A 21,541-nucleotide genomic window follows, 5' to 3' on the forward strand; every position below is an offset into this window, starting at 1 on the left:
GAGTTTTTAACAATAGACATTGTCTCAAAGCAACTTGAGAGAAGTATAGAAATATTATAAATTTATAAAAAATTATAAAGATTAAAGTTAAATTACTATTCATCCCTAACATTTATCAGAATGAGTCTGTCATTGTTCACTCTTTATTTTGTACTTTTCCTAAAATGTCATATCTAATGTCATATCATTATTTCTAACATTTATGAATTGTTTTGGGCTCAATATTCTAAAATCATTTTCTGAGCCAAAGGAGAAAGCTGGAGTACTGCAGAACTGCCATGTGTTCGGGATGATGGGAATATTAAAACAAAATAATTTGGTTGCACATAAAAAATGTTAGAAATGTTAAATTATTTCATCACCAGTCACGAGGCCTTGCTTCAAATATTATTAAAGCTAAAATTTCTGTTAAATGAAGGGCTGTGATATGTGTTGTATGTGAGCCATAGTAGCACCATTCTGGTCATATATTTATCATTATAACTGTTATAACGTTGTTTACTTACATGCTATCCAAGCTATTTAATGTTAGTTATATTTCAATGTGGATAACATACGTATGTATCTGTTGAGTTTGTTTTTAAGTTGCTTGTAAGTTTGTAAGATCAATAGTCACTGAAAGATATACTGTACGGATATTGTAGTGAATAACAAAGATTTTTGATGATGTACTGTAGCATTAATGCCTTCGTAGCAACTTGCAAACACAGATTTATTTCTTCCATTATATTGATTATTTACATAAATGCATGTTTTTGCTTAGCCTGTTAGCTAGCTAGTTAGTCAGCTAGCTAGATAACAGTGCCAAAGTCTTGGGAAACACAAAACAGTGGCCAAAACTCTAAATCGTATCTTACAGATTTTTAATAAGAAAAATATCTTATAGACCCTACCTAAATGTTTGAAAGCACAAGCTAATGAAAATAAAAAATAAATTCAACTCTACAAGCATCTCACTTAATTATGTAGCCAAAACCAAACAGCAAACAAACCAAAAGTATTATTTTGAATAATCAGACTAATCAGTGTGAAACCACATTTAGAAGAAGTTTATTATGTCTGATGTAATTAGTGTGCTCTGTAGTGGGGGTCTGTGTACATTCTCTCCCAAAGACTCCATCCCGCGTTTTCTCCCTCTCCTTTAAAACCCCTCCAAAGCGTTGGAAGAAAAAAAAGGGAAAAGGTAGCAGCTCAGCGAAAGGCGTGCAGGATTCAGGAGGAGGAGAGAGGAGACTTTCATTGGGGGGAAACCGCCGCCTCCAGCGTACTCCATCCCGATGTGATGAAGTGAGATGGAAGAAGCCATGGAGGTCCGGATGGTGGATCCATGGAGCTTGGCTTAAATTTTCAGCGTTGTTTTTTAACATTTCCCATTCGGATTAGTTTGCAGCTGCTGCTGGTGGTGGTGGTGTCGGTGGTGTTGGTGGTGGGAAGGAGTACAGAGCGGTTTCGGGTTTGCAAAAAATGCCGTTCTCCAAACGGATCGTGGAGCCGCAGCTGCTGTGCAGGCACACCGTTCCCAATGATGAGGGCTTGCTCTTCGAGGACCTGCGCTCCATCAGCAACGTGGCGCTCGCGCGCAGCCTCCGCCAGCTCGCCGACCTGGCCAGACACGCGTGCTCCATCTTCCAGGAGCTCGAGGACGATGTCGTCGCCACGAGCCAGCGCGTGCGCCTGCTGCAAGGCAAAATAGGCCAAATGCAGCAGACCGCCGCCGCGCTCGATCCCAAACTGGAAGCCGTGCGTAAGTAGACTCGCGCTCGATTTGTCATGCGCATCGATTCGGATACCTTGCAATATCTTTAATAAGTCCTTAAGGTATTTGGTGAGCTTCTGAACCCCCCTCCCCTTTCCCTATCCTTCCACATTATCATGTATCACACGCCTGCATGCGTAACCAGCACCTGCGTCGCGCCCCAGTTGCGCGTTCGCCTCTCAATGATCCAAACTGCCACTAAACACTCGAGCTCTAATGGATTTGTCGATTTTTACACGTTGAGGTGGTCACGAGTAAGTGGTTCTGATCATTCTCGGAGGTTTCTGTGCTGTTAAGGAGGAGGAAGGTGCGCCATGGCTTCTCTGCGCTTATTAACATAGAAAATGCATGCACTGCATACACATGCCAGGCAACGTTACTGTTTTTTACAGCCTTTTTATTTGAATTGAATGAAGCCCAGTAATGTAGGACGCATATATGCAGGACGATGACGTTGTGGATGGTAATGAAGTGCATCGTTGTAATACATGGGCACGTTTATGCATCTTTAATGAACATCTGCTAGTCTGATATGAAGGGGATTAGAGAGAGTGCTGTGTTGTTGTAAATTCCAAGATGATGTTCAGGTGCAGCCGGAGATGCAGGGAACCAAGCGCAAGTCTCTTCCTTAAAACCAAATGCACTGTTGTGCTGTGATATGTGACCATGGCCTTTCATTTTCACCGATGTGTTATGACCTGTTTTGAAGCTTTCTCTGGGCGACATGAGCAAACTGATTTGAACACGGGTAGATTAAGCCTTGTAGGTCAAACGACAGAATAATCTCTTTTTTTCTTGGGTAGGGTCTGATCAAAAGAGAACCTTTTTCTTGCTCCGTCCACCCTCTCAGGCTGACCCTTCATCACTTGCAGGCCTGCTAGCCAAACCAAAAAGGGACTTAAAACGAAAAACAAAAGCTGTGAGCACTAGTAATGAGCACTAATGGACTAAGACAATGCAAGAATATCATTCTGAGCCATCCAGAAACTTTAATGTACTTTTAACAGGTTTATTATGTTTGGCCTAGCCATGTTTACCATCTTTGCTTAGAGAGTGTGTCTGCTTTTGTTATGCACCTGAATGCACAGTGTGGGCTCTCTTTGTTGAAAGTCCCCCGGAGAGCTTTGACAGGACTATGATAACAACAACAGACTGGCTGGCCTTGTCATTCCACCCCTCCCCAAGCTCCCTTTGGCTGGTGAGAGTCTGAGCGTCTCTCCATAGGGGCAAAGGTCATGTCAGCTGTGAGCTTTGGTGTAAAGGTTGTTCTCAGGTCAGGCAGCCAAGCAGCCTCCAATAGATTGCCTCTTAGTTTATAATTACGCATCCAGAGCCACCTTTGCACACATGGGTCTAATCTTAGCAAGATTAGTAATGCTGAATGTAAAGCTTTCAGCTTGAGGGGAGGAAGTGATTTCAAACTCGACTCGATTAAAGATGACATTATCTTGCTGAACTTGTGTAAGATCAAACAGATGTGTAAGCTTGCTGGAAAGGTGCATCCCAAATCACAAAGTTATGCACTAATTGATGCCAGGAAAATTCCAAGAAAAAGAAGTGTACTTCAAGTACCCAGATGATGTGCTTATCCATCCTAACAAACCAGGTGTGGAATGTTGGACTCTTGCATTCAACACTCAGCTTTGCTTCCACAGTGAAAGAGGGGTGGGGCTACCAGGTGCTAACACTTGATAAGAAAAACTTTCAAGATGTCTAACAAATGATGTATAATTCAGCTAAATCTAGCAGCATCACATTACCGACATTTAACATTGCTGTTTGCCTTTGACTGGGATACTTTTGGTTAGTAAAAAAATGTCAGTGGTCCATTTGAAACGATACGACCCTTCTAAAATCCATACACTAGACGGTAGAGTATGTAGTGCATAGTGTAGGTGCAAAGACTTTTAGGATGTGCCTAAAGAATATTTTTGGGATTCAACCACTGTATGTCTAGACTACAAGAAAGGAGTTGGAAAGGAGTTTCCAACAGGAAAAAGTCACAACAAGCTGCATTTTCAGTGAATAAAGCTGCAGTATTCAGTAGATAAAGCTGTAGTATTCAGTAGATAAAGCTGCAGTATTCAGTAGATAAAACATGAAGTGTTGTAAATTTGTTGTGGTATAAGAAGAATAAAACACTTTGGGATGTACCACTCCTGAAATCGCTGTACCATAACAGAGACGTGAAAAGTACCATTCAGCTAAGTGTGTTGACATGACGAGTGTGTTGACATGTTCAAGGTGTGGGGTCGGCCTGACCCGAGCTGGTTTGATTAATTGCTAATGAAAGTCCGACATGAGCTTGTGTAAACATGCTGCGGGAAAAAAAATGAGAGCAAGTGTGTGGTCCCGGGAAGTGTGTGTGTGTGTTTGTGTTTATGTGGGTTGGTGTATAATATCCCATGCAAACATCTAATAAGAGGAGAAAGACTAAGCCGTTTTTCGGAGCCTGCTGCGTTCTGCAGTCAAAATAAACATACTAAAGTGTACGGTCTCCAGTTTGAGACTGAGGTTAAAAAAGCCTTGGCTTTAGTAAGCCTGTAATTTCAGGGGCAGACACATTATTCCCAGTCAAAGAGTCAAACATAGAAATTAGGTTAATGCTACAATCAGTATTTGTTGCTGCAAACACTTCTAATTTCTGCTGAAACTGCGTGTCCATGAGTTCTATAAATACACATTTTTAATTAAAAGACATTCATTACTGTTCATGAAGCAGAACATTTTCGAGCATTTTCATTTTTTTGTAATTAGCCCTGTTTATGCTAGAAAAATTACCTCATAAAAATAACAAAACAAAATAGACCACTTAGACACTACATAGCTAGCTTTAGCTACTAACCTACTCTACATACTACAAATAATACAGTTCATTAAAGCATTTTATAAAGGCTCGCTCTACACAAATGCACCAGCTATGAACGAATTCAGACAGTGGATGAGACAAAATGGTGGAAACGTTACTCAGGGCAAGAGATATTTCACATTATATGACACACATATGGAATAAAACTTGTACCAGCTTTGACCTCTGACACTGGAGACTCCTTCCATAAATGTTAAATAAACATCTCAACTTCTCAAATCTTTGAAGTTACACACAGAGCGCTAGCCATACGTCCTAGTGAACAAGTTGCTATGGAAACAATCATCCATTTGCAAAAATGCATTACTGCTACTTTAAACAACTTTAAGCTGGAACTACTATCAGTGCTGCTGCTTTACTAACTCACTAATCAACACCTGCTGAGCAATCCGAATCAGGAATTCTACCGCCGTGTGGTAGACATCAGACATGGATTCATCCATCATTCCCAAAGCCATTACAGTCCTGCTGATGGTCCTGTACAGAAGAGAGGAAATTACACAGGTGTGTAAGTGCTCAGGATGTGTGGTTTAGCTTGAGGCTACAGTGTGTTTGAAGCAAAGATGATTACGGTTTTTTGGGAATGGATGACGAAGCAGAAAAATAGGCTTGCATCTTTATCAATGTTCCTTGCCATGACTAGTTTTTCTATACTTGCCAGTCAAATAGCACGGCTTCATTGTGTTGGCCAGTTCGTATTTCTGATCATGCTGAACTGTTTTTAAAGAAGAGTATGCTTCTGATTCTAACAGGAAATTAAAAAAATAGGTTCAGGTTTCAGTTTCTTTGCATCTAAGCTGAACTTCAGAAAAGACAGCTGCTGCATCTAAGTAGTTCATGTTCTCACTTTCGATCATAATTACCTAAAGCGTTGGTTTTCACACAGCATCGAAAGAAGCACCACTGACTTGTTACACTTCACACGACGGCTCATTGTTTTGAGTTATTTATTTCTACATGGCATCCAGACTTTATTGATGCTTGATCTGATATATTAAAGTCTTTTATTTTAATTTATTCCTTTTTTTAATTGTAACTGTAATTTGTAGGAATTAAACACAGTTCATGAGTTTAATCAGGATATATGAGCTGGGTTAATATGGATAAAATGTCGGATTCAGTACTCCAGCAGAATTCCAGGGATTCCACAGTGTGTAGTATTTAATAAAGGGACTGGCTCGCCAACTCGTGTGCTGCTTTTGCCATGTAAAAGCTGCAAGGCAGCCATGTCCTCATTGCTGTGTCTGCTTAGTAACAGAAACCTGAGGGAGATGTGACCAAACCTTTTACCAGGATTCACTGCTGCAACTCTTCTTCCTCTTTTTTTCCTTACCTCCCCCCTCTGTCTCTTTCTCTTTCTTTCTCTCTCTCTCTCTCTCTCTCTCTCTCTCTTGCTCAGTTTAGAGTGGCCCTGCAGCCAAATTCATTGTCCTGTTGGTTTATTAAGCCAGTTAATATAGAGGCACACACTAGTGCTTGTGGACAGGCAAACAGCACTGAATGCATGCATCTTACTTTGAGTAAGAGCTAAAAGAAAAGCAGCATGCCATTCAGATGATGATTATCATCCATGGGCCTCCAGTGACCTGGAAGTGAAGGAGCTACTGATAAAACATCATCTTTGTTGCTTTGGACAGCATTGCGGAGAGCTGAGCCCTGATTGGTCAGCCTCTGGTCTTACAGCATAAGTGCTTTTAGAGTTTTTCCTACACACACACACACACACACACACGCACACACACACACACAGCCTCAAAGAAGCACAGAAATATAGTGTAGTGTACTTCTCAGGCAATGCATCAATTAGTTCCACATCCAGAGCATGTTATTTTTTAGTTATTTTCATGTTGTACATTGAAATGGTAGATGATAAGGGTTTAGATTTTTTTTGCTTTAAAGACTGAATCCTTCATATTGTGGACCAAATAATGGTATTAATAACTGCAAGGTTTATGTGTAAAAATAAATTTCATATGAAATTCCAGGGGTTTTTTTATGTTTAATTTTCTTAACTATTACAACAGTGCTGTTGAATTCTTCAGTTTGATTGGTCATATGTTGATTCCTGCAACAAAGTAGGGCCAGTTCTGATACTTTATCATTTTTACAGACTTGAACAGTTATAGACTTATTAGTCTCATATAGCCAGCACTTCAGACTGATGCCAGAAGGTCTGGACTCCAAAGTAGCCTTTATTGGCTAAGGTACCACCGAAAAGGAAATCTGACTGACATGGGAAGCAACCAATCACAGTGCGTTTTGTTCAGCGTCATGTTTAGGGGTGATGTAAATGTAAAACCCAAGTCCCTAGAAAAATAGACCAGTGTGCAGCCATAGGTCATTCATTTAAGAAAGTAGTGCAAATGAAAGAGTCTATCCAGTATTTAGCTGATCCTTATAAGTGCCCATTGTCACAGTTATAAACACAGTTGGTTCCTTCTTGTATAATTGTTCATATGGTGAGGTTTTGTTTCAGGAAGCAAATAATCAAAATTTATTAAACTGTTCAAGAGTTTTCTTAAGGCTTCTTAAGGAGAGCTGCATTTTTTCTGTCTCAAAGAAACAAGGAAAAAATAAGGTGAATGAATGTCTGTTTATAGCTGCTGTAAGGTGTTTGAGTGATAACAGGAATGAACGTGTTTCATTCTAGCAGGAAATGAATAAAAAGTCTTGAATAAATATTAAAATAATTGTAATAGCTGTGTATACAAGGGATAAAATATTTCAGGAAATAATGCTAAATTGTGCAAATGGTGCCACGTTTCACCCCGAGACTTTTCTTCTGAAAGCTTGGTAGACTTGTAATTACAGTCTCGTTGTGATGAACTCCTGAGACATGCTGTTGATGTTAGGGCATACTTTTTTTTTTTATTACTGTCTCTGACACCACCAGATGGATTGGTTCAAAGGGTCATGACGAGATCTTCACTGCAATGTTTGCCCTGAGGTGCACTTGCCCTAACAACGGGGTTAACACAACGTGGTGGAAAGGAGTGTTAAACAACTTCCTCTCAAGCCATCCATCACAACACATCACAGGAAGGGCTGAGAGGCAACTCTTACAGTGTTACGTACTGCAGATTTCGACCTGTATTCCTGCCTGATTAATCACGATGATCATCATCTTAGCATGTCTGTGTATTATTAAACATTATGTAGCTTACTGTGATAAGGCTGAACTTGCTTAGATTACATTACAGGTCATTTTCACAGAAACCATGTCATTGTTCCCCAAACTGTTGCAACCAAGTTAGAAGCACCAAACTTTATACGATGTCTTTGTATGCTGTAGCATTACAAAGGAACCTCAGCATACTAATTCTCTCCCTTACGAATTTTCACATTAAGAATTAAAATTTTGCATCAGTATAAATAGCATTTTCGGCATACAGTCAAGTTGCGCATATGTCTGGGTGCTGTTCAAAACTTGTTTGTGTCAGTGGAAAGCCAAGCGAAGCCAGAAGCAAGTTTATGAATTTTATGATTTTTTTTCAGTCAGCAAAAGCTATTTTGAAATAGTCAACCCTCGATACCAACGTTACCTTCGGCATGTGTTCAAAAGCTAGGTGATTTTTTGGGCGTTTCTTAGTTGACAGATTGGTGGCATGGGTGGTCTGTTCTAATTTTAGCCCAAGCTTGGTGGCACAACTTCCTGTGAGGACCCTTGAAATGCATGGCTTGGGTCAGTTCTTTGTAAGCAGCCATATAGTTTACATATGCTTTGTATTGGTAATATTGGTAATATTTTTGGGTGGCTGGAACCTATGGCTGGATTATCATTATTAGCATTTACATTATTTCTTATGGGAAAATTTGTTTCACAATACAAAGTTTCGCTTTAAGAATTCGCCTCCAGAACGAAATAAATTCATATGCTGAGGTTCCACTGTATATAATTTCCCTTAACTGGAGCTAAGAGCCCCAAATCTAACCTTGTGCACAAAGTGAGCTCCATGTAGTCAAAGAACTTCAGTGTCTTGTACAGATCCCTGACCCCATCCCCAGTGAACATTTTTGGGATGAACTGGGACACCAGTTTTACCCCAGACCTCCTTTAGACCTTCTGAGTGCCTCGTTTCACTGAAGAAACTTGAATCCCAACATACATAGTAGATTTTAGCAGCAAACTGGAGAGCAATGAAATTTTCAAACAGCAACTAGGAGGCTTATAGTCAGATGTCCACAAATCTTTGCGCATATAATATAAAACAAATCAGACAATTTGGTGGAATTTCACTTCTAACAGCTTCTTTCCTTTCACTTTTCAATCTCATCTGCAGCTGATTCGCTTCTGAATGGCGGCATCCTACGCTGACGGCTCATTCATTTGACTTCATTATTTTCGTCCAAAAGCTCCAACAGTGATATGATTTTTAAACCACTCTAAGCATGACTCCTGACATTTTTTTAGGCCTTCGGATTTTTTTCTACAAATCAGCCTCCTACAAAGGGCTTTTTGTTCTTGGTAAGCCAGCGTCTTTACACATATCACCGCCCAATTATTTCCTGACAATCCAATCCCAGTCACAATAAACTCCTGTCCAATTAACTGCCATTAAATTTCCATATAAATGCTTTGAAATGGGGTTATGAAATCCAATAAAATCACTCTGGGTATTTAGACGCCACTTAAGAATCATTAAAAAATACTGACATCTGCATATATGAGTCTATCTTTATGTGCCTTGCTACTTTCTTTTTCTTTAAATGGCCTCAGCAATGTCTCACTGAAATAAGATGAATAAATGTGCCTCCACTGTCACTTACATCTGACTGATGACGGAGAGTTTAAGGTCCAAGCTCATGAATAATCAGATAAGACAAGCAGGGTCACTACAATTCCTTTCTTTTGTTTTCCTAACAGCCAGATGCATAATTGAGGAGATTAACAAAGGAAGACACCTGGGCCTTATGTTAAGGAAGGGTCACTGATATCAATCTCTATGGCCTTCGCTTTACATCTTAATAAGATCACTAACAGTTAAACAGATTAGCTTTTGTTTTTGTTTTTGAGAAAAAAGTTTTTTATATAAAAATTGTTTTAAATTATTTAATTTATTCAGTCATAAATGTACTGTTTAACTCTAATTTTCTCTTCTGTGGTTAAGAATCAGATATCAGCTTTATCAATTTAAACTGATTTTACTTTAGTATAATTATAAGTTTTATTGTGAAATATTCAATATGTATCCCTAAAAAAAAATAAATAAATAAATTACAATTTACAAAAAATATTTTGGAAAATATTTTAAGCAATTTATTTTTATATTAAATTATACTTCCAATAAATAAATCATTATTTCATTTATATTTTCAATAATGAAATTATTTCAAAATATTTGTTTATGTATTTAATATGTGTTTATTTATTTATAATTTATTACTCTAATCATAAACAAATCATAAACATAATCTTTTGCTTTATAAATATAATTATTTTTTAGGCTTTACTGTTCATCAGAAAGCTGAGTAAAAAGCTTCTAAGTCTTCACTGTGGGGAAAAAAATGTAATGTTTTAAATGACAGTCAAAGAGAACAAAACAGTAAGATGTTTGGCAAAATAAAGTATGATATATTTTGAATGTTTAGTCCACAAAACAAGGTCACACACACACACACACACACACAGTGCCGTAGTGTTTTGACTGGGTCTAGACAAAGATAAACAAGTGGATCTGGTAGAACACTCAAGCCCATAGTGAATCCACCTGAAAAGTGAAGACCCATCTTCCATCATTTAAGCAGTGTGAGAGCTCAAGGGAAGACCTAAAAGCCCTCATCCTAAAAGCACGCCTATAAAACTTCCCAGCATGCCCGCTTGGTGACTTGATGTCTGATTTGGGGGTTAGTGACAGGTGTTGTCTCACCCCTGAGGAATATGACTAGCTATACTGACTTTCCATTACTTTATCTTTCACTCTAAAGCCTTGCTGACTCTTTGGTGTCTGAAGGTATCACCTTGTCTGGCATTTTAACACCAACCTCTCATTACCTTGAACTTAAAGTGTGTCTGGACCAATATAGCAGACTTGCAAAGAGATTTAATAATCCTTTTTTCCTAGTGGACGTAAACCATGAATCTTTGAACACACATGTACAGTAATTTACATATTTAATACCTCCTTGAATAAAAGAGCCGAGAGAGGAGCGTAGACAGTTTTTCTGCCTCTTAGCAGTCTCCGTGCCCTACTTTCATACGGCTTCTGGGTTTGACAGTACTTTTAATGTTTAATGCCCTTTGATTTGCACTGGAGACACATCAAGGTTCTCAACAAGGCTTGTCGTAGAGATCCTTGCTTGTATGATGGAGAGGCCCTTATACATGCCCCAGAAAGAGAAGGTCATGAGGAGAGGAAGATTTATACCATGGGCAAAAAAAAGAAGATATATCTTCAACCACAGGGAGTCGAAGAAGCCACCATTTTGATCTACCCAAAGATGTGCCAGTTTATTTTTTTTAATCAGATATTTAAATATTGGGAAAAAAACACACAAATTCTTAATTCAGGTAAAAAATCTAAATAAACACTCAGACACTCCAGGATTTCACAAACGTGCGATCGCAGGAATGGATGCAAAATCATGATTTTTTTTCAAAATGGCTGCAAATTCGGGCCGAGCTGTGCCGTGCCATGTAACATCACAATACACGTTCAGCCAAAACCCTCTTTGGTTCACGTGCATCAAACGTGAGTACAGCTCTGACAGAACGTCATAGTTTTGACAAATTGTATATGTTTAAAGGTTGGCCTAAATGATATAAAATCTCAAATTTTCAAATTTGAAATTTGGACTTATTTTTAAAATACTTTTTTTGTGTATCACGAAAATATTTCTGGGAAATTTCATCAGGACTTTTGGTATACCTTCAATGTCTTTTACTTAAGTTAAAGTAAAAAATTACATTTACTCAAAGTATAAAAGTAAAAATAGAAAGATCGGTGCCTCTTCCCCCAAGGAACCAAAGGAACTTTGGAAAAAAATAGCTAGCTAAACTCTCAGATGTAGCTAGCATGATATCAATTCTTATACAAATCAGCTGAATGTTATTAAGCCAGTTTCACATGACAAACTGCAATAATAAAAATTAGATAAATAAAATAGAAACCTTTCTATTGAAATGTCAACATCAAAAATATATTTAAAAAAATAAAATAACATAAAATGCAGGCATAAATACAGTGACGGAGTAATTGTACTGTTGGTTGTTACTCTGTTTTTTTTTTTTTAAACTCTCATTGATTTATTTAGTCTAGATTTTTCCGTATACAGATAAACCTCCTGAAACTTGAATTGTCCCAGACTGTGGTGATTTTCCCCAAAGCCTCCTGTGCTTCTACAATTCATCAAATGCTTTGAAGACGACGTTATTATCATCCCACCAGCATATTACTTATGCAGAGTACATGTTCGCATCTGCATGTCACCACAGGTTTCTGTGACCGATGAGAGGAATTCCGTTATCCATGCGGTCGGGGATGTGGGACCTGCTTCCGCTGGGCGTGTTGATACCTGTAGGAATTCCCCAGGATGACTGAGACCTGGGGTTTTTGGTTTGGAATTAGAGAGTAGGGGAAATAGTTGGTGATTTAGGAGTTATTTCTCTAAGGTTCTTAGCTGTATTTATAAAGTCATGGAGAATAATTACAGTAAATAATAAGGCAGCTTGTCTTTAGGATTAGTTTTTCAAGCTCTATGTTACTTGTCATGGAGAAAAGAAATAAAGCCTGTGCCCATCATTTCTTCTGGTCCCCAATGACAGCTTTAGTTCCTACCTGAGTTTTATTGTTCGATGCTGTAGGGAAAGTGTATGAGGAAAAATAAAGCTTGGAAAGAAGTAGCAGAGATGGTCAGTGCCTCTGGAGCAGAAGTAACTAGATGGGTTAGCTTGCTAGTACAATTCCTAGTGTCAGACAACAAATTCCCACCCTAATTAGTGCGTTATAATTTGTCTTTAATTACTAGCATTAACACGTTTGCTAGACGTCCACAGGAGACAAATTACAAGCGACACAAGACAACAGACTTTTACGGTTTCTAGTTTAAACAGCTAGGAATGCCAAAACACACTAAGTATTCACAGTCCTGGTTGTAAATAGCTATGAAGACGCTGAGGTCAGTAGCTTCTGAAGGTTTTTTTGCAAGTTTTTTTTTTTTTTTTTAGTCCTATGAGGAAAGATTTAACCCAGTAAAACGGCTTGAATTATGGAAGTATAAGAGATTAGCCAGAGATTCAAAAGTAGCACATAGTGTAATACATTTTTGAGAAATGTGGGCCACACTACTGCTGCAGCGTGGACCTCTATCAAATTTTAATGCTGGTTATGGGTCTGATCAGTGATTTTCCTATTTGATCTGGTTTTCTTTCAGTAATGTGGAAGTAGATATCATGCAAATATTGTGGAGGATTTTTTGTATTAGCATAAATACGAGTTTCATACTTGGATGTTGCACATGAACATGTGCTCGAGTCGTAATTACGACTGGGAGTTCGGTTTCTTTACATGTTGTACATTTTTACACTGTAAAAAAAATGGTGTATTTAACCAAAATTCAAGCATCATCAGCAAACAAGCTACCGGTGTAAGATGGTCAAAATAAAAGTCACAACATCCTTAGAATTATTACCTCAGAAGGTAAAAGCAGGATCATATGAAGGCAGTTTCAGTATGTATATTATGTATCTTAGTGAGGGTGAAAATTGTTTGACGGTGATAGCACTGCTTTTATTCCAAGCACGCCTGACCTTGTTTATTCACTCAGTAGAACGTGAGAACGGAGGGTGACTGAAGCCTAAATAATGAATAGAGCACCGTCCTGGAGGCCCCGAGCTGCCACTGCAATGCAGGTAGTTTCAGGGAAATCGGGGTCATAAAGAAAAAAAAAGAATTAAAATAAACCTTGACGTTTCCTCAGAAGAATGCTGATTCTTCATTTTTATAAAAATGCACACTGTCCCTGTGTGCTTGTCATAGGGGTTTGGGCCAATTAAGATGATGATGATGATGATGATGATGATGATGTCCCCGGCTATGGATGAGCACAGTTCAGCTGCTGTATATATCTAGATAAGCCTCTAGAGTTTAGCCATCGGCTGATGTGCTGTCAGACTTTCTTTTTTTTTTTTAAGCGTGCAATATTTAGCACCTCAGCACTAGGACAAGGATGAAGGCATTCCTCAATCTGAGGTGCTTTTTTTCCCTTTTAAATTATGACCCTTGGGATTTTTGATTTGAGAAAATGTTCTGGTTTAAATTTTCAGTAGGGTCTGATAAGAAAGCTGATGATTTCTAGTTTTCGGGGTGAGATAAAGACAAAAATTGTGGCAGGAAAATAAAAATATCTTCATGATTCAGTTTTGCTCCAATTACGTTTTAGCTGGTTAGTAAATCTTAGAAGATTAGGATTACTTGCTTTGTTGTACAGTATTGTGTATTCATCAGAGTGCATTCACAGTGGATAATTGCTTCGTTTTCTGATTAGTGCAAATCAAAAAGTACCGAAGTTTCACTGAGGAGCAAGTAGGATTGGAAAATTGTCTGTAAATCTCATTTACTCATTGGTCAGAAATACAGAGGCGGAAAAAAATCACCAAACTTACCATAACGTGGAATAAATGAATGAAATGACTAAATGATTCTATACACTAAATGATGTTTGTGTTCCTTTTCAAATATCCGACTCATAGTCTGGAACGCTGGGTACTTTTTTTTTTTTTTTTACACCTTTGGTTCATGACCTTCAAGTCGATTCGAAAATGAATCACACAGGGAAAACACCTCGCTCATATGTAAATTTTATGTTTATAATTTATCCCTAACTGTGGTAAGGAGAGAATATGAGGAAAAACCTTGAGAGATTCAAAAAAAGGAAGCCATCCTCATCAGGGTTACAGAGGACAGTCTGAATATAAATCATTTCCTTTTTTAAAAAACATCAACTATATGGTTAAAATCAATTGTGTAACCAGAAATTTCTCGTTTTAATATGAAGTCTATTTTGTTAAAGTTATCAACTGTTCACTGATGGAGACTTTTTTCTGGAGTGTTTTTGAGTCTGGTTCCTTTCAAGATTTCTTCCTGAAATTTATCTGTTTAAAATGTATATCCTGAATTGATAAGTCTCTGTCAAACTGCTGTGTGACAATATCTGTTATTAAAAGCACAATTTCAATAAAATTCATTCACTCATTCAAACAATCATAGCTGATTGTGTTCTCATTTGCCCAAAGAAGCGGAAAATTCAGAAGGATTCAATTCAGATGGACTAAACACTGCATTTGCTCATGTAAACCACACACACAGACCACCTTCATAAAAATGTGAAACAGTTAAGAGTGTAAAAACTGGTATTTCTTCTTGCAAGGCTTCAATATATGCCATGATTGATGATGATGTAAAACTGTTTTTATTTAGATTATAAATTGGATTATTATCCCCACACACACACACTTTAACCACCTGAAGGGATTGTTAACAAGTTGGCTCAAATGTGATAGAACAGAGAAAAACTTTCTCTCTCTCTCTCTCTCTCTCTCTCTCTCTCTCTCTCTCTCTTTTTCACACACACACTCACACACACACACACACACACCCTGAAGACAAAAAGACAAGACTATATCTTGCAAAGGCACCCTGGAGAAAAAGTAGTGTATTTGAAACATCTCGGGATGTTAGAAAGGGCTCATAACTTATAGACAGATGCCCAGAGCTCTGTGGCTTGGCAGACATCCCAGACTCGGCCTCAGTATATCCACGTTCCACAGGCACGTGAGAGGTGTATGTGTGCCCATGCTTTTAAAGCCACTCTCTCACATCCTGAATCCACTCAAGCACCCAGCAAACCACAACCACAGAGATCTGTGGAAAAACTTAAGAGGGGTGGAGTGCTGTAGTTTAAGATCAAGTCTTCGTTTCGATCTTTCCATGTGGTATTAACATTATATATAAGCAGGTGAATGTTTTTGACCTATTAAGCTCTTTTCGAATAATAAATTCATCCAATAGGCGTATTTAAAGGAACTATGCTAATGATAGCTATAGACTTTCAGACTTTGTAGAAATAAATGAACGAGCGTGTTGTTATATTTGAGTAGTTCCACATATCAGCTGTATACTTTATAATCTGCCATAGAATTTTGTAAGCCATCTAAAGATTAAGAAATGTTCCCTTAATTCAAAAGGCTAATGAATGTAACACAACAGGTGGAAAAAAAACCCACAGAAACTCATTGAGTTACATAGGGGTTTTTTTTCCTCTTTTTTTCCCATTTTCTATAATAATTTGAATCCTTGTTACTGTTGTAAGAGCAAATATCTGAAGCTCTATTTTATCAACTAATTTTAGTTGCTAATTTCAGGTACTAATTTTATCAACTAGTTTTACATTATGTAATATTTTTTATGTATAGAAAGTGCTCTAAAATAGAAAGTAGTCTAAAATATAGTCTAAATTTTTTTTAAGATTTTTTTTTAGATTTTATTTTAAGGAAATCAGCGGTCAGTCAGCGCTCTAGCTCCGCCCACTGGTGCTCCTTTACTACAGAGCAGCAATGAGCAGTGTCAGTATTCTCACATATAATCCACTTCCTGCAGGATTTTGGTATTTTTTTTACCAAAACACAGAAATGTAGACAAAATCAAGAAAACTCTCTGATATTTGGAGGAGGTTGCAATTTTTCAAAATTTCCACAGATTTGGGTGAAGATGCCTCATGTGATGTCAGGCAAAGTCTTCTTCAGTTCACGTGAATCAAACATAAGTACCCATCATAGAAGGTAATTCTTTACTGATGGCAGTTTAAAAGAATAATCCAGTGCTTACAATTCAGATTTTTAGCAAGAAAATTAATTTTCCACAAAAAAAATGTTTTTAAGCCAAAAATCAAGTATTTCTGACCTACATATTCTATATTTTCATATATTGCCATGCAATCACCTACTAGACTCAGTTAGTTAGGCACTTAGATTAAAAGTTCTGCCAATTAAATAAAGTAAACCACAAATTGTTTAAGTCATAGATTTGTGGTAGACCATGAGAAAGAGAGAGGAATAGAGAGAGAGAGAGAGAGAGGAATCCTCTCTGTCTTTCAGTGACTGAGGGAAAACCTGCTATCACTAAAGGAACAGACGGGATCTGAGTGTGTGTGTGTGTGTTTGGCTGTGGAAACGTGTGAGTGGATTCTGTCGCACCGCGTGAGAGTGAGGAAAAACAGAGAGGAGAGACTTGGCTAAACGAACTGCAACAGAGGGAATTGTCATAATTAAATCATAAGTGTGTGTGTGTGTGTGTGTGTGTGTGTGGATGGATGGAAAACACAAGAAAAGAACGTGTGCACATACAGTCACATGTTTCACTTTGCGTCCCTTGGCGTTTCTGTATTTTATACGGCCAATCAGATCACGTGTTAGCAGGATTCCTTTGCTTAAATAAAAGAGGACGATAAAAATGGCTGCATTAAAAATTACTCAAAACCTGAAACATAAATTCCAGCTATAAATCACTGTAAGAAAAATAGTTTTCTTCTGCAAGGCTGAGAAAGTTCTGCTTGTCTAATTTTACCCACATAATAACAAACACATGCTATGTTTTTTTTTTGTTTCATAATGGTGGGCCATAAAGCAAGCAGGTTATATAATGAGTTTTGTTTCAATGGGAGAAAGTTTCACACAGGGTTTGACCGCATCCAGACACACTTCACAACTTTTTATATGGAGGTGTTGGACTTTCTTGAAAGAAATCTCTTAAACTCACTGTAACTGTTTTTTTTTTGTGGCTTGAGAAGATCATTACCTTGGTGGTATCTCAGGTGGTTAAGGCTCTAGGTCATTGACTGGAAGATTGGGGTTCAAGCCCCTGCACCATCAAACTGCCACCGTTGGGCCCTTGAGCAAGGCCCCCAACCCACCTTGTTCCAGGAGTGCTGTATCATGGCTGACCCTGCGCTCTGACCCAAACCCCCAAGGATGGGATATGCGAAGAAAGTCGCAAGTGTGCAATAATGTATATGTAACAAATAAAGTTAACATAACTTTAAGGTTTGCATGACCACAACAGTCTAATTCAATTGATTATCAATTGATTGATGTGTTTGTAAGCATTGCTGCTACATGACTAAAACTACATGTCAGACACTCTTAAAGGTGACTACATGAATGAAAAAATGACTCGTTCTCTAAACACTTGATGTTCTTCTTGTTGGTTTGGTGAATTGCTGTGTGAAGTGTGTGTGTTTGTGTAGTGACCTGAGAACAACTTTTGTCACATCCAGGCTTTGTTCCCATCTCCTGCTCCATGTTCCTGGGATAGGATTCACAGTGATGCTGATCATGATAAAATGCTTATTGATGTTGAATAGATGAATTCATTAATGAATGAATGTTTTGATTAAAAATGTGTGGGTGGTGGCAGACAAAGGTGGTCCATGGCCCAAAAATCGTGGTTACAAAAATCAGTGATTGAATTTCTGGGGACCATTTTGTGTCCTAGCATATTGTTATTTCTATAATCAGAAACTGTATAATCCACATGATGTCTGGACATAGAACAGGCCAGCGTATTCATTCCTCCTTCATCTTACTTTCTCTTCTCTTTTCTTCCACCCCCCTCCCCGAGTCTCCCTTTTCTCACTCTGTCATGTCCTTGAGGTCTTGGCAGTGTTCCTCTGAGTTGCCATTTGGACATTAAAGTGGCTTAAACCATTAGAGTGTCCCTTTTTATGTGGAACAAGGTTAAAGCTGATTCATTGTTAGGTTTTTTTTTTTTTGGATTATATTGATAACCAATCCCGATATTGTGAATGGAAGCAATATCCGAATCAGATTTTTGTCAGATCTGGGAAATCCATCACCATGATGATGTTCCTTATTAGAGTTTTTGTATATTTCAACAAAAAATCATAGAAATGGAATTTTGGGTAAGGAACATGGGTGAAGAGCATATCGTGGCATGTTGGGTTTTTAGTTCTAATGCATTTAGAGGGGCTGTGGTGGCTTAGTGGTTGGCACACTCACTGTGTGTCCCAGAGGTCAGTGGTTCAATTCCCACCACCCTGAGTGTGCACATAGCTTGCCTTTTCTCCCTTCTGCCTTGGTGGCTTCTTACAGGTGCTCTTGGTTTCCTCGTCCAGTCCAAAGACATGTGCTGTATGCTGATTGGCTCTAAGCTGTCCAGCTTCCTCACAACTGGATGGATGGATGTTAGGTCTGTATTACATTGTCACCCTGCAATCCTAATGACTTTGGAACTAAATCTAGTGTTTTGATGAGAACGAGCCATATCCAGGCCACGATGGATAATTTGCTGTTCATGGACATTCACAGAGTGCATTCTGGGAGCTTTAATGTTGGCTCGCCGGTGCACTCCTGTGTGGTTTGATGAACACGCTGACATGTGCCACTCTGACAGCACAGAGATGTGCCGCAGGCATGCAGGCGAGTGCAGCTGCTCCAGTGGACATCGCAAGGAAAAGTGCTCTAACCCGTGCAGTCGATCATGTGACCGTAGAGAGAGAGAGAGAGAGAGAGAGAGAGAGGAACGGCTCACCATAAAGCACCTTAACCCTTATGCTGCATTCAATCAAATTGTTATATAAATATAAATAAAAACTTTATTTAAGCGTTCAGGTAGAAGATTAAACCTTTTCATCCCCAGTATTGTTGAATGATCTATTCTGATTGGTCGGAAGATTGGTTGATTCTATAAGCGCCACTCTGACAATCTCCAATCCTCCTGAAAGCAGAAGCGCGTACAGCAGAGCCTCGTTCATCCAACAGCAACAAACCGAAACAATCCACCTCCACCGTGTGATCAAGTAATTGAAGGCAACTATTTTTACTCAGTTGAATAATTACAGCTATGCCCAACTGCAATTAACTTGCCTTGTAATTTCCAAAGGGTCCCTCAACCCCAACCCCAACCCACCCTGTGGTAGCTGAGTGTGAGATTCTCAGCAGGATTTGAAAGACGTATTTATGTCTGGCTGCTGCACCGACGTCTGTTTGCTCATACAGATTGCATTATTAGTGTAAGTAAGTAAGAAAAAAAAGAAGGAAGGAAGGAAGGAAAGAAGGAAAAATGAGTTGTCCGTGTTTTTGTCACTTTGCCTATTAATTTCTTTCCAATCTGTCTTCATCTTCGAGATGTTTAGTAGCATCTTTTTTGTAGTAATGACTTTTTAACTAAAAAAAAAGGTTTTTAACTAAAAAGATCAGCCTTTTTTGTGGGTGGTGTTTTTTCAAGTGGAGATAAGATTTGGCGATACATTTTCTTCTTTTGATTGTAAAAAAACAAAAAAGAAAAGAAAAAAACAGCATCCTTAACTTTGTGACTTAATCTGACTATTTCAGAAGTCTAATAAAACATTCTATGTAAATTGATGGCTGTGTCCCAAACCACATTTAATCCACTAAACAGAACATCTAAAAGCAAGGTCATATTATTTACTACTTTAACAGCAGTATGCAGTTCAGGGACTTTTTGCCAATTGTTTTGTTTTCTTCTTCTTCTTCTTTCGGCTTTTCCCTTCAGGGGTCGCCACAGCGAATCATCTCTTTCCACCTATCACTATATTCTGCAACCTCTGCTCCCACTAGCTTCATATCCTCATTTATTCCATCCATATACCTCCTCTTTGGCCTTCCTCTTTGCCTCCTGCCTGGCAGCTCCATGTCCAAAATTCTCCTACCGATATACTCACTCTCCCTCCTCTGGACATGTCCAAACCATCTTAATCTGGCCTCCCTAACTTTGTCCCCCAAACTCATGTCTCTTCCTCAGTGACACTGTCTCTAAACCATACAGCATGGCCGGTCTCACCACTGTCTTGTATTGCCAATTGTTTCCTTTAGTATAACAAAAAAAAAATTTCAAGCCTTGACTAAGTACTTTCACAAGAGCTTGTTTTTATTTTTTAAGCTAGTGTACTAATGTACTAGTGTACTAAACTAGCTTGCTACCATTTGCTGTTTGTCCTTTGTGTCAAGAAAAGCCCCTCAGTCATGAACATTTTCTTCATCTGAAATGTTACAGCTTTACTTCCGCCTGGTACGATACACTGGGACTGGAGACTCCTTCCAAAAAAAGTGTTTCTTTAAAGAATTCTTCACCATGTACGTACATGTTTTTAAAAACCTTATATGTGACTCATAGACCATATTACAGCATAGTGTCTTTGGAAGTTAACGGTAAAGGATCTTAAGTACTCAGGATTTCCAGGGATCATTGAGTTTTAGAGTTCTTTTTTCCCTCTAATTAAAAACTCAGTTTTTGATTTGTATTTTTAAGAAAAATGTTCTGCACTGTAGTTTTAAGATGAACTCAGCACTCATGGATTATACCGAGGAATAATTAATGACTTTTAAAGCCAATTGTCAAACTAAGTGACTCGGCTTATACTGTTTTTTAGACTTTACTTCAGTACCTTTCAAATAGATTAAGACAGTAAAGCTGAGTCCAAAAAAAAAAAAGACTAAAGACTCTAGCGTCAGCCACTAGAGCGCCTCTTGAGATCAGGGGAGTGAGGTTTACCTGCGCAGAACCTACCGCTGGCCTCCGTTACACCTAGAAGCACAGCAAGAACATACAAACTCCACACACAGAGCAGAAGCGGGAATCGAACCCTCAACCCTGAAGAAGTGAATCTGTGCAGCTGCGGAGTTGAGCCCTTAAAACAGGATCTCTTCCTGGAAGCATGTGCCATATGGCCACCAAATTGCTCAGCAGTCTGTTCATCGCAGTTTGGAGGAATCATCTAAACCTGTTAGCATGGGATGATCTTCTGGTGCTAATCTCCAGATTAGACAGTGTTGTGGTCCGATTATGTCCTTAGCAATTAAAGTGCAGGATCGGTCCTCGTCCCAAGCTAATTATGCACGGCTTATTGCAGGAATGCTGCTGCATTATGTTATATCTGGTGAA

The 21,541-nt window shown here is 38.5% G+C and overlaps 1 protein-coding gene across 4 annotated transcripts in view; it reads left to right on the top strand.

Annotated features, from left to right (window-relative positions):
* The first annotated feature begins 1,196 nt into the window (after window positions 1-1,196).
* nhsb (Nance-Horan syndrome b (congenital cataracts and dental anomalies)) overlaps window positions 1,197-21,541 on the top strand; it is a 56,446-nt gene continuing 36,101 nt past the window's right edge. For all 4 annotated transcript variants that reach the window (XM_058382430.1, XM_058382432.1, XM_058382431.1 and 1 more), the window contains exon 1: window positions 1,197-1,744. In XM_058382430.1, the coding sequence (XP_058238413.1) occupies window positions 1,465-1,744 (280 nt within the window). In that variant the 5' untranslated portion in view covers window positions 1,197-1,464. The remainder of the gene's footprint in view (window positions 1,745-21,541) is intronic.

Source organism: Hemibagrus wyckioides, linkage group LG27 (genome assembly GCF_019097595.1).
Source record: "Hemibagrus wyckioides isolate EC202008001 linkage group LG27, SWU_Hwy_1.0, whole genome shotgun sequence".
Lineage (NCBI taxonomy): Eukaryota > Metazoa > Chordata > Actinopteri > Siluriformes > Bagridae > Hemibagrus > Hemibagrus wyckioides.